This window comes from Canis aureus, chromosome 22 (genome assembly GCF_053574225.1).
Source record: "Canis aureus isolate CA01 chromosome 22, VMU_Caureus_v.1.0, whole genome shotgun sequence".
Taxonomy (NCBI): Eukaryota; Metazoa; Chordata; class Mammalia; order Carnivora; family Canidae; genus Canis; species Canis aureus.
This window is the reverse complement of record NC_135632.1, coordinates 41782961-41795573: the sequence shown is the minus strand read 5'-3', so window position 1 is coordinate 41795573 and position 12613 is coordinate 41782961. Positions and strand designations below refer to the sequence as shown.

The 12613-nt window shown below is 37.7% G+C and overlaps 1 protein-coding gene across 6 annotated transcripts in view; it reads right to left on the bottom strand.

Moving 5' to 3' along the window:
• Positions 1-12613, bottom strand: part of ULK4 (unc-51 like kinase 4) — a 591366-nt gene that overhangs the window by 325867 nt on the left and 252886 nt on the right. For all 6 annotated transcript variants that reach the window (XM_077865647.1, XM_077865651.1, XM_077865650.1 and 3 more), the window contains 2 exons: positions 11077-11128; positions 10833-10977 (listed from right to left, as the gene is read on the bottom strand). In XM_077865647.1, the coding sequence (XP_077721773.1) occupies positions 10833-10977; positions 11077-11128 (197 nt within the window). The remainder of the gene's footprint in view (positions 1-10832; positions 10978-11076; positions 11129-12613) is intronic.

Below are 12613 nucleotides of genomic sequence, written 5' to 3'. Positions count from 1 at the left end.
GACAGAAAGAGTGGGACTTGAAGGCATAAGAAAAAAAAAAAGAAGCAAACCCAAGAACTCCAAACAGAGAGAAGCCTGGGGAGCATTTAACAGAGCAGCAGCAGCTGTTCATACCTCAATGGGACCACAGGGCCCATTACATACCATAATGCTCAAAATGGGGGTAGTGAGTCAAGAAAATGTTAAATTGGGTAGAGTGCTCTGTTTAAGAAGGCAGGAAGCACCATATTTTAGAAAGGTTTCTCATAAAACATTTTTAAATTTTAGCAATTAAGAGTTTTGCCTACTTATGACAAAGATAAAAGTCAAAATACCCATCATTCATATACAAGATCATAAATGTTAATGAGTCAAAGAGAATGTCATGTTAAAAAATACAATACAACCTAAGCCTAATTTTAGGAATGAAAAAAAATCAAATTTAGGAAAACAATACATTTTACCTTATGAATAAAAAAAAAAAGGAAACAACTTTAAAGGTAATAAAAATGTAGTCATAAAATTTTAACATCCAGTTTGAACTCTTTTTAAAAAATGAGCAACTCAGCATATCAGACAGATATCATTATTCCTTTCTATAAGAGTCTTGTAAAATAAAAAGCTCTCATATCCTAAGTTTGGGGCACCCAAGGCGATTTAGTGGTTTGCTAGAAAGACTCACAGAAAAGCTGTTACACTAACAATTAAGATTTGTTACAGTGAAAATCAGCATATATGAAAGGCACATAGGGCAGAGTCCAGGCAGGACTCGGAGCAAGCTGTCATTTGTCCTTTCCCAGCGGAGGTATGTGGACAGAGCTTACCCTCCAAGCAACACTGTGGACAACACAGGTAAATACTGCCAGCCAGGGAAGCTCCCTGGAGCACCGGTGTCCAGAGTTTCATTATGGGTAAGGCACATGGGCAGGAAGGGTCTGTGTGGAGCCTCCAGCCCCTCCGGAGGTCAAGCTGATATGTCATGGCCCAAGGCCCCCACCAAAATTCACATTGTTAGCATAAAGTATCTAGCATGGCTCAAGGCCCCATGTATACAGACTCTCTTAACAGGCAGGATATTCCAAAGGCTCAGAAGTTATCTCCCAGAAAAAGGTTAAGGGCCAGTCTCTTTGTAACAATGTAGGGCTTAAACATCCCGCACTTGCTAAGTTAACTCTTCATGACACACATCCTGAAGAGGGAAACTGAGGCACTTCTGAGTTTAAAGTGAGGCATTGAGTTGGATAGGAGAAAGATGCACTCTTCTGCTGCCTACCAGTATTCAGAAACTATCAGCCAGAGACTTTCTATTCAAGTGAGGATGGGAGGCTTCCAACAAGTCACACATACACACACACTCTAGATGCTGGGCACCCCTTGTCTCCATTCCCAGACTTAGCTAAATCACAGAGGAAAGGACCCCAAACCTACATGAATTTTAAACAGCTTCAAAAAAAAAAAAAAAAGAATTTTAAACAGCTTCCTATGTAATCTGTACTTTTCTTGTGTCAAGAACAAGAAAAAATATGGACAACTGGTTAGGAATGTAATAGACAATCTCAATAAGACTGAGAAAATACAAAATATTTTAACATAGAATTAACAGGAATGTGTAGAACCTACATTTAAAAAGAACACACGGATGAAAGCTTAACTGCCTAAAATTCAAATGTTGTGGGATGAGATTATCCGACCTTGAAATGGGAGGTAAAGATGAAGCCCGTACCAGCCTGTGCATGAGGATTTTCCCAAAGAATATTATGTTTTTCTCCCCCTTGAAAAAAAGGGTAAGATTCATAATAGATATGTTTAGAATACTAATATTGAATATATTGAATATACTTCCATTTCATCAAAGATAGGTTTGTAATGGTCAGCGAGAACTAGCCAGAAGAATGCTGTGGTTTATTAAGCTTGTCTTCTGAACAGAGATAAAGCAGCTGAGCTGATACTAATTGGATCTCACACTCTTTTGAATGTGACTTGGCAGGAAAAAAAACAGTGATAAGTCTAGACTCCTGAAAAGGTTTGGAAGGAGAGTGACCAGAGGAAGAACTGGTCCATTCTGATGGACAGAAGCTGGAGAGGAACATTCCAAGTGCCCTGAGCCAGGATACAGACTGAGATCGTGGACAACATAACCCGCCCCCCACCACTCTTGTCCTTCTAGAATCCTCCCACATAAGGAGTCTTTTCCAGGTCCCAAACAGCTAGAACCCAGGCAGGAAAAACCATTCATAGTCAATCAATCCACATCTATCCCAAATGAGAGAAAACTTCTAAAAACCACACATTCAGGAATCGAAGGGATGGTCTCCTCCCTATCTTGCTAAGTGCCTAGTGAAACTGGTGCCCAGTTAGGTAAACTAGCAGGAAGTGGAAACAGGCTATCAAAATAACTCTGCGTTACTGGTAGAAGCTACTCTGGGGAAGTGAGCAAAGAACTGGCCAAGTGGAAAGAAGTATCTATTCTGCTGGGGGAAAGGAGAAGCCCATATCTTTTTTTTTTTTTTTTTTAAAGATTTTATTTATTTATTCATGATAGTCACAGAGAGAGAGAGAGGCAGAGACACAGGCAGAGGGAGAAGCAGGCTCCATGCACCGGGAGCCCGATGTGGGATTCGATCCCGGGTCTCCAGGATCGCGCCCTGGGCCAAAGGCAGGCGCCAAACCGCTGCACCACCCAGGGATCCCGAGAGGCCCATATCTTGAAGAGGTCCACTCTGTTTGGAGTTAGCCACAAATGCACATTTCTACATCGCAATGGAGTGTGCTCTGAGAATTTGGGTCGGGGGGAGGGAGAGAAGGATTCTAGAACTCCCAAGGAACTTTAGAGGGAAGTATAATGAGGAAGATCCCTAAATGAAAAGCTAAATGAAAAGCTGAATTACTTTACAAAATCACAATAAGTATTAAGTGTTGTGGGATCAGGAATATACATATAAATTAAAAAAACAGAAAAGTGATACACATTGGACAAGAAAGAGTGATCTGTACTTAAAGGTGCTAATTTAGATAGACACTCAAATCATAAAATGATCAAATAAAAGGAACAAAGTAAAACATTATGATGCTTCTGCTATATAAAAACATTTGTGATTTAAATTTATCTGCAAAATAAAATTATCTAAGGAAAAGATAAAGTCAAAATACTCTGTCTATCCTGATTTCCATCAGAGAATGCCAAGTTCATGTCTATTTTAACATAGGCTATTTGTGGTTAAGGGGTACAAAGATGCAATAAAGAATCATCTGGATGTCCTCTAAGCCACCAACATATAAGCCAGGTAGTCAAACTCATGACTTTTACTGGATATTATTTCAAAGCCAGATAAACATCTCTATGGTGTATTGCCACTAATGGAATTCACTTACAAATTCCAATTTCTAAGAGAAAATATAATTCTAATTTGTCAAAAACATAGCCATCTCTGAGATTCTAAAAAACAAAGCCTTAATAATTTATGAAGTCATTATGGCCCTGATGATTGCACAGGTCACAAGAGAATTATAAAGAAGAAAGGCAATGCTCATTTTCCCCAGGAGAGAAATGCCAAATGCCATATTGTCATAAAAACACTGTAAGCACATTTATATCAGCATGATCTCTTTTCAAAACACACAAGGCTAGAAGAAAATATGAAAACTAAAATACATGTTGGCAAAGTAATTCCAGCCTAGCAAAGGCAAATTCCTATAGAGATTTTCTCCATGGCTTACGACCTCCCGTAAAGCCTTTCTGGACTATCCTACCTGTATCAACCCCTTCCATGTCCCTCTTACTACCATTCTCTAACCCCTGACACTGTTTTACGTTTTATAATTAACTGAATCCACCTTACATATTTATCTGCTTACTGCTTTGTCTCACCCACTAGAATGTAATTGCACTGAGGGGCAGGGATCCAGTCTTGCTCACCATATAATCCTCAGTGCCTGGCACATGGAGATCACTCAATATATATTTGTTGAAAGAAAGAAGGAACAAATGAAGGAAAGAGGGAAGGCAGGAGGGCTTTAAACTTTGTAGGCATAGTCGTACAATCTAGTATAAATGACATAATTTACTTTTGTATGAATGTTAAAATTTCCTCTTTCCCAAGAAAGCAATGGTGTCTTTCCCAAGTGAAGGATCTAGTTCCCACTTATGGTTAAATACGGAAAGAGAAATGCCCTCACTTTATGAAACAAGTCTCCAAAAAAAAAACATTCAGTCAGGAGAAGACTACTTTCAAGACTACGAGTTCATTGATAATGACTTTGATATTTAACTTTTGAGAGGTGCCAATTTTAATTGATGTAATCACTCTGGACTTAAGTTCCAGTAAACATTGCCTCGTCTGTATGAACCTTTCAAAGAAAATTTTGTCTCTCTGCTGAAGGAAATCATAGCAATTTCCTGAGTATATATGGTTATCTTCCAGAAAAAAACTTTTTCTCATGAATCATCCAGATAACTTGGTTATATTAGTGGTATTGCAACTACCTTAGGGAAGAGAAGCTGAAGGAGGCAAGGAGAGGAGAAGTGAGAACATGTGCACCAAGTGCCACAGAGCCAAGATTTCATTATAAGTATATACTAATCCCAAGAAGCAGACTGCGAAGTGCCAACACCACCAAATTGAGCATGCAGAGTTTTCTCAAGCTGGTATCAGAAGAGGAACTCAAAAAGGTTGCAAGCATGAGGGAGGTCTGATATAAAGATGGAGGGACCCGTGAAAAGATATGTAGGCACCTAATGGGATGTAGGGTGGCACAGAAACAGGAACTTTGGACCTACAATTATGTACTGGGGTGAATAATGGCCCCAAGTGATATATATGTCCAAGTCCTAACCCCCAAGACCTGTGAATGGGACCTTATTTTGAAGAGGCTTCATAGATGTGGATAATTTAGGGTAGGTCTTAAACATAATGACAGATGTCCTTACAGGCAAATTCGAGGCAGACACAGGAGAGAAGGCCATGTGAAGACAGAGATTGGGGTGGACACTGCTATAAACCCAAGAATGCAGGCAGTCATCAGAAACCAGAAGAGAGGCATGGTTTTTCCCTCAGAGCCTCCCAAAGGAACCAACACTGCCAAGACTTTGAACTTCTGACCTCCTGAACTGTCAAAGAATAAATTTCTGTTGTTTTAAGCCAGTCGGTGTGTGGTAATTCAGCCTTACTGATGCAGACTACAAGAAACTAATGCAGACTACAAGAAACTGATTCTGCCAATAACATGACTGAGCCTAGAAGCAGCTTCCTCCCATAGTCTTCAAGCAAGGACTCAGACCAGCAGACACCTGACCTCAGTGGCATGAGATCCTGAATAGAGAACCCAGTCACACTGTGTCAGACTTCCAACCTACATAGCTAAGCACATGTTGATTTAAGCCACTAAGTGTGTGATAATTCATTATGCATCAATATGCATCTAATGGAACAGTTAAGAGTTTAATATTCTTATAATTATTATATTTGTTAATACTCATAATGCAAAGTTACATAAAAGTTTTGATGGTGAGCATCTTTTTCTTGTTCCTGATCTTAACAGAAAAGCCCTTGAGTAGTATTTCAAAACTGTGATCAGAAGAGTTCTGGGAGATGTTACTAGGATAAGCCATAGGAAATAGTGTCTCAACATCATAAAATGTTGAGAAACACTGAGCTTCAGAAAGTTAAATGGGTGAATTGTGGAATTCAAAAGCCAAGGGATAGCAAACACACAGAACATTTCAGAAAGAACATGTGTTCTGTGGCAGGTTTATGAACATTACACAGGCACACTGTTGAAGGAAGTTGGCTTCAATATTTAATTTATACTTAACTAAACCTTTCTATTTACAGGACTTACAGACTTCTTCAGTTAAAAAATAGTAATTTCTGAAATATTTGGCTCTACCAGACAGCCTTATGTTCCATAAGGGCTGTGCCTATCTTGGTCATTATTATATCCCCAGAAACTAAAACTATGTGGATATAGTAAGATGTACTCAATTAGGATCGGTGAACAAATAAGCTGGTTAAGAGAAAAAAACAAAAAAATAAATAAATTTTAAATTTAAATTTAAAAAAAGGAGAAAAAACATTCTCTCCCCAGCTCACTTCACGTAACTATCACACGCAGGTATCCCCTGGAAATAAGTTGGCCTGTTTACTGTTCACTAGTCTGCCCCTTCCACACCTTTGCTTACCCCATTCTTGCCTAGAAGATCTACTCCTTTTCTATGCAACCCTACCTACATTTCAAAGTCTAACTGAAATACCACCTATCAACGGTGTAATAATTCTCCACATAGAAAAGGCACTAAACAAATACTTACAACTAAAGTTCATCTCTTCAGAAAGCAAAGCATGTATACTGTGAAGAGGTGACAATTCTTTTACATTAATTTATTAATTTATATAGAAAGCAATCCATCCATGATATTTATGATAGATGAGGTGATGGTTAATTTTAAGTGCTAACTTAACAGGGCCACAGGGGCAGAGACAGCGACACTTGATCAAACATTATTCTAGGTCTGGATGAGGGTAACATTTGAGTCAGTAGACTAAGTAAACCAGATTGCCCTTCCGAAGGTGGGTGGGCTCATCCAAGCCGTTCAAGACCTGAGTAAAACAAAAAGGCCAAGTGAAAGTGAATTTCTCTGTCCTACTGCCTTGAGCTGGGGCACTGTTCATTGGCTGGCTTCAGGCTGGAAATACCAGCTCTTCTTGAGTCTCCAGCCTGTCAGTTTTCAGACTGCTCTGTACTCTATCAGCTGTCCTGATTCTCAGGCCTCTAGTCTCAAACCAGAACTACCCCATCGGCACTCCTGGGTCTCCAGCTTGCTGACCATCCATCTCAGGACTTCTCAACCTCCATAGTCATGTGAGCAAATTTCCTTATTGTAAATCTCCTTCTCTCTATATATAACCCTATTGGTTCTTTTTTTTTTTTTTAAGATTTTATTTATTTATTCATGAGAGACACAGAGAGAGAGGCAGAAACATAGTGAGAAGCAGACTCCCTGCAGGGAGCCTGATGTGGGATTTGATCCCAGGACCCCAGGATCATGCCCTGAGCCAAAGACAGACACTCAACCTCTGAGCCACCCAGGTGTCCCCATCTTATTGGTTCTATTTCTCTGAGACCCATAACTAATATTTAGTAAGATATTTACTCTTACAACTGAGTTTTCATTCATATCTCTAGCAGTTCTGATAAGCACCTGGAACACAGGTATTACATGGTATTTAACAAGATTAAATTACTATCCTCCCTGAAAATTTCATTAAAGCTTTTAGAAAAGACATCCACTCTTTCCCTAGGATCAACACCCAGGAGCTATTTAACCACCAAATAAAAAGAGCCTCTCTGAGAACAATGCCACATAGCTGCAGGCAAAGCAGAGATGGTGAGAAAGACACAACAAACACACAGGACTGTACGCATCACTCACACCCCTGAATCCAGCTATATTTAATGCCAGCAGAGCTCATAATGTGAGCACATAATTATTTTCCAGATTAGTTTTGAGTGTTACCACTTGGAAATAAAATAGTTTTAACTAATACAACACTTTTGAGTGAAAACTGAGAAGCCTACTATATATATGTGCATGAAAAGCCTAACCTCTCAGCTTTAGCCAAAGTCTTGCTTAAAGTCAAAGAAAGATTAAAACTTTAACAAAATTAAAAGTATGGATGTTAATATGCATATTTGCCAAACTAAAGCCAATGTCATGTCACTCTTATAAACTGCAGAAACTTCACAATTCTTTTATTAAAGTACAACTGACATACAATATTTTCTTAGTTTCAGGAATACATCATGGAGATTCGGTATTTTTATACATTACAAAATGATCCCTGTGATGTCTAATTATTACTACCTGTCACCACAGAGTTATTACAATATCACTGCTGGCATTCTGTAAACTGTACATGACATCCCTATAACTCATTTATTTTATAACTGCAAGTTTGTATTTCTTAACTCCCTTCACCTATTTTGTCTGCCCACCCCACCCCCCTTTGGGTAACCAACAGTTTATTTCCTGTATCTACCAGCCTGTTTTTGTTTCATTTGTTTAATTGTTTGGGTATTTTTTTAAGATTTCACATATAAGTGAAACCATATGGTATTTGTCTTTCTCTGTCTGCCATATTTCACTTAGCATAATATCCTCTAGGCCCATTCATATTGTCCAAACGGCAAGATTTCTCATAATTCTTAAACCATATATTTACCTACTCAGAGAAGAACATGAATTTTTTATGATTAACATTTCTAAACTTATAATCACCAAGAGTTATCACCAAAGACTAAACTCCTTGCCAAGATTTCTAGTTTTCTAGAGTCAAAGTTAAATGAATGCATTAGGTAGATTTCATTTTTAAGTTTTTATGAACATTTACTGAGCCCTTACTATATATACCAGGTAGGCACAATCAGCAATATCTATTTTAACAGCCACTTCATACCTCCGATGTACTATTACTACTACTTTTGTACAATTACAATCTTCCTTTTAAAGGTTAATAGAAAATAATGTACCTAAAAATAATAGTAGCAGTGTTACTACTATGAAGAGTGTGCCATGCCCTATGCACTATACTATTTTACAAGTGGTATCCCATTTAATTGCCCACAAGTATCTTCTGAATTATATACTATTGTCCCCATTCTACAGATTGGAAAACATATACTTCTATTTTTCAACTGCATGTGGTTTCATTTGTATTTTCCTCTGTAATTCCTCATCACTGGAAAAGGTAAAGATATATGTTACAGGGACTACATATTATTTATTCCATCTCAAATAAGTAAAACAAAAGCACTGGATTATAGATTTAACATTTTTCATTTTGCAAACTCCTCCAAAAGTGGGCAAACTTCAGATAATACGAAATTTTATTTCAAATTTGCATAGGTGTTACCAGTGATTAGTAAACTGTAAAGTCCTGTTAAAGGAAATCCTGTCCCTACCATGGGGGCACCTCTCAGGTCCTGAGAAATGCTTCCCTACAAGCTGTTAGCAGATATCCAATGTACATCTCAAAAATTACATTTTCCACAAAAAAAAGAAAATCTATTTTTAGGCATTTTCTTATCAGAAAGATGCATATAATTACATATAGTTTAGAAGTGTAAGATGGCTCTGAAAGCATGAATTAATCTCAGAGAGAAGGTTCTAATCTTATATTTACCCATATTAGTACAAACATACACACTCAGAGATAATAAATGGAACCAAAAATACATTTACTGATAGTTTCTCACTGAGAAAGCTCCACATAACAAAGTTTTAAATTTTGTTCCATAGAGATAACCACTTTCTTGCTTTGGGTATCAGAAGTATTCTTATAGTATATATTCGTTATCAGGAGTCTCCCTGAAACCAACTGCAGCAGTGTAGACATGAAAAGAAACAAGGGTGAAAAAAAAAAAAAAAAAAAGGAAAAGAAACAAGGGTCTGGCTCTATAAACTGAGCCATCACAGATCAAGTTCCAAGCGCTAATCAGTCAAGACAAGTCCCCTCTGCCAGGAGGAGGGCTGATACACACTGGCCACACACTTCATAAAATGAACCTTCTTAAACCGACGATGAGCGCTTTGGAACATAATAAGATCTGGTTGTTACATATTGTGGAAATTAATTTTTTTTTTTTTTTAAAGAGAACCAGTGATCTGGAGAAGTTGAACAAACTGAGGGGAGCATTTGGCGAAACTGTCACTCCTAAAACCTGCAGCCCAGGCCCTGAAGGAAGCCATGATCAGGCAGGCACCAGTGCAATGCAATCCAGCATTTGTAAAATTTCCTTTAATAGTGATATCTGGCATACGTTTTTCAACTTTAATTCCATTAAAGTTTTTGAGTTCCATTCCAGACCACCAGGGTAAAGCAAATGTGGCAATAAGAACAGGTCAAATGAACTTTTTGGTTTTCCAGCTCATATATAAAAGTTAATTTGCACTATACTGTATACTCTATTAAGTGTACAACAGCATTAGGTCTAAAAAAATGCACATACGTTGATTTTTAAAAAATTTTATTACTAAAAAACTAAAGTTTGAAACGTTGTGGAGAATTACCAAAATGTAACCTAAAGACGTGAAGTGAGCAAATACTATTGGATAAATGGTACCAATAGACTTGCTCGATGGAGGGTTGCCACAGACCTTCTGAAGCACAATAAAGCAAAGCATAATAAAACAAGGTAGCCCTGTACTTTTGTTTGATAAGACTCACAGTGAGGTAGAAAAAAATTCAATGTGCTTCAATTATGTCATTTTAGAGTTTCATGCATTTAGACTGGGTCCTCTCAGTCATCACCCTACTAAATGTTTGGTATGTGCATAGTGGAGTCAAGGAAAAATATGATCCCATTGTATTAATTAATAGTCATTATTATGTGGTGTTCTAGCACCACCACCAACTCTCCCCGCCCCACCAAAATATCCTGTTTATAAATAAGCTTTTTTTCCATTCCAAGAGTTTGGGGTGAAGGAAGATTTCTTTCCATCTCTATTATTTCGGAGTAGAACTAGGAAACATCCCAATTCCATGTTCCAGTAGTCTTGTAATGTTGACCCTGAATAATAAACTTTACCTCTCTGGCCACAAACCCCTTTAAATCTGCATAGCCTCAGAGTCATGTGCCTTTGGGAAAACAGGTAAGGCTCTAAATGGATTCTCCTGGGTTCTATGCAGTGTAGGCACTGCTGCTTCTGTTTCTGGACCTCTTTTACAGTGAGTACATAAGCATATGTACAAAAAAATAAGGACATCGAGCCTCCAATTCCATCATTAGACCTAGTTTGAAGGAAGCATCCTGAACATCCTACACTTCTCTGCATGAATGCAGCACATGGGACTTACTGGGGAAGTAAGACATCTCTAATGAGAGCCAGCAGACTGCTGTCAAAGTTGACATTCGCTTCCTTCTTGCCATCCCCAACCTCCTGGTTCACGAGTAAAGATGTGGTCTCTGAGAGCAACCGCAAGCTGAAGAGCCTCCACTCCACTTGAAAGAAAAAAAAAAATGCTAATAATGTGAGTACGTGGAGACAGAATGAAGACAGAAGTGTACCCAAGGCATTCTTGTTGACATGGTCACACTTACCATTTTGGCTCTGAACCAAGGAGACCAAGGGTGGCAGGATGTAGTCAACAACCTTAAAGAAAAGATGTAAAAGACCTGGTTCAAATCTTTCTGATCACAACACTGGTATTAACTACTATCTGTGCTTTTTGCACTGACAGAATCACTAATCAAAAGAGGGGGAGAATCAATAGCTGAATTTATCCTGGATTTAAGTTCTGCATGACATTTAATAAACCACCAAGCTTATTTAACTCTGAAAAAGTCCTCAGGTCAAAATGACAGTATGATCATCAAAACAGTAATTCATCAAACCTTCATAATTTATAAAGGAACTTTAGTATATAACACAAAATCTGGTTGGCATGGGTTGACATTAAACCACCAAATTAATATATATAAGCTGGTGATCATTACTCTAGTTTAAACTACATAATCAAAATATTGGGGGAAAAGGAGACACTCAATCCTCACGCTTTATTAAATACATCAAAGAGCCATGACAAATTAATCTTGGGTGCTAAAGAGATTCAAAGATGTAAATCTACTACACAAACTACTTCTAGGATTTCCTCACTCAGAGCACAATCATATATGGTTTGAAATCTACTCTAAAATAACCAATTTATTCCCCTGGATGAAAATAAACAATAAAAAAAGGACAAATTGTTTCCACAGTCTGATTTGGAAACCTACTCCCCCATTTAACGTTTGGTGACAATAAACAAAATTCGTGTTGTTTACATTTGAATTTATTCCTGATCCTGAAATATGTACATGTACTTGTTCTCTCTACACTGATAAAAGGGCAGGAGAAACGGATCACAGCCCAACAATACCATCTTGCGGTCTAAACCAATGAAAGGAGGCCCTCCACAGGTAAAGATCTCCACAACATGGATAATAGCCCATCAATGTCAACCTATTCTAGCTCCACCTTATATAATAAGCTTATGTATAATATTGTATCTAGATATTTATGCAAGAACCCTAAGAACTAGAGATGTTTTGTTTACCCTCTTCCATTAAGTGATGTCACATCACTCAAAGCATAGACATCATGCTGCACTAAGGAATCTGGACAGTTCTAAACTTGCAGTTATATCAAAAGCAAAAACCATGCCAAGGAAAGAAATGTATCCTACTATTAACATCTATTAACATGATCAACACCTATCTTAAAGATTTTGGATAAGTAGGACTGATATAAGTGATCTAAGTTTCCAATTCAAGTTTGAAAAACTGTTAAGCATGGCCAAAAAGCAAGATCATCAGAGAGAAGATGAAGAGATAAAAATCATCAGTATTCCTATAAGCCTACATTGACCAATTAAATAACAGAAATAAGATACGATCTACAACTACAATAAAATTCTAAGGAATCTATGATATTATGACTTTTACAGGAAAAAATGCAGAAAACATTTACAGGTATGATCATCGATAGACTTCTGAAAAAAAGCTTCAGAGTTGTCACAATCATCTTTAAAGCAAGAAAAATGCCAAACAAACAAAATCAACAACTCTTCTCAGACACCTCAGAGAACTGAGGTCATGG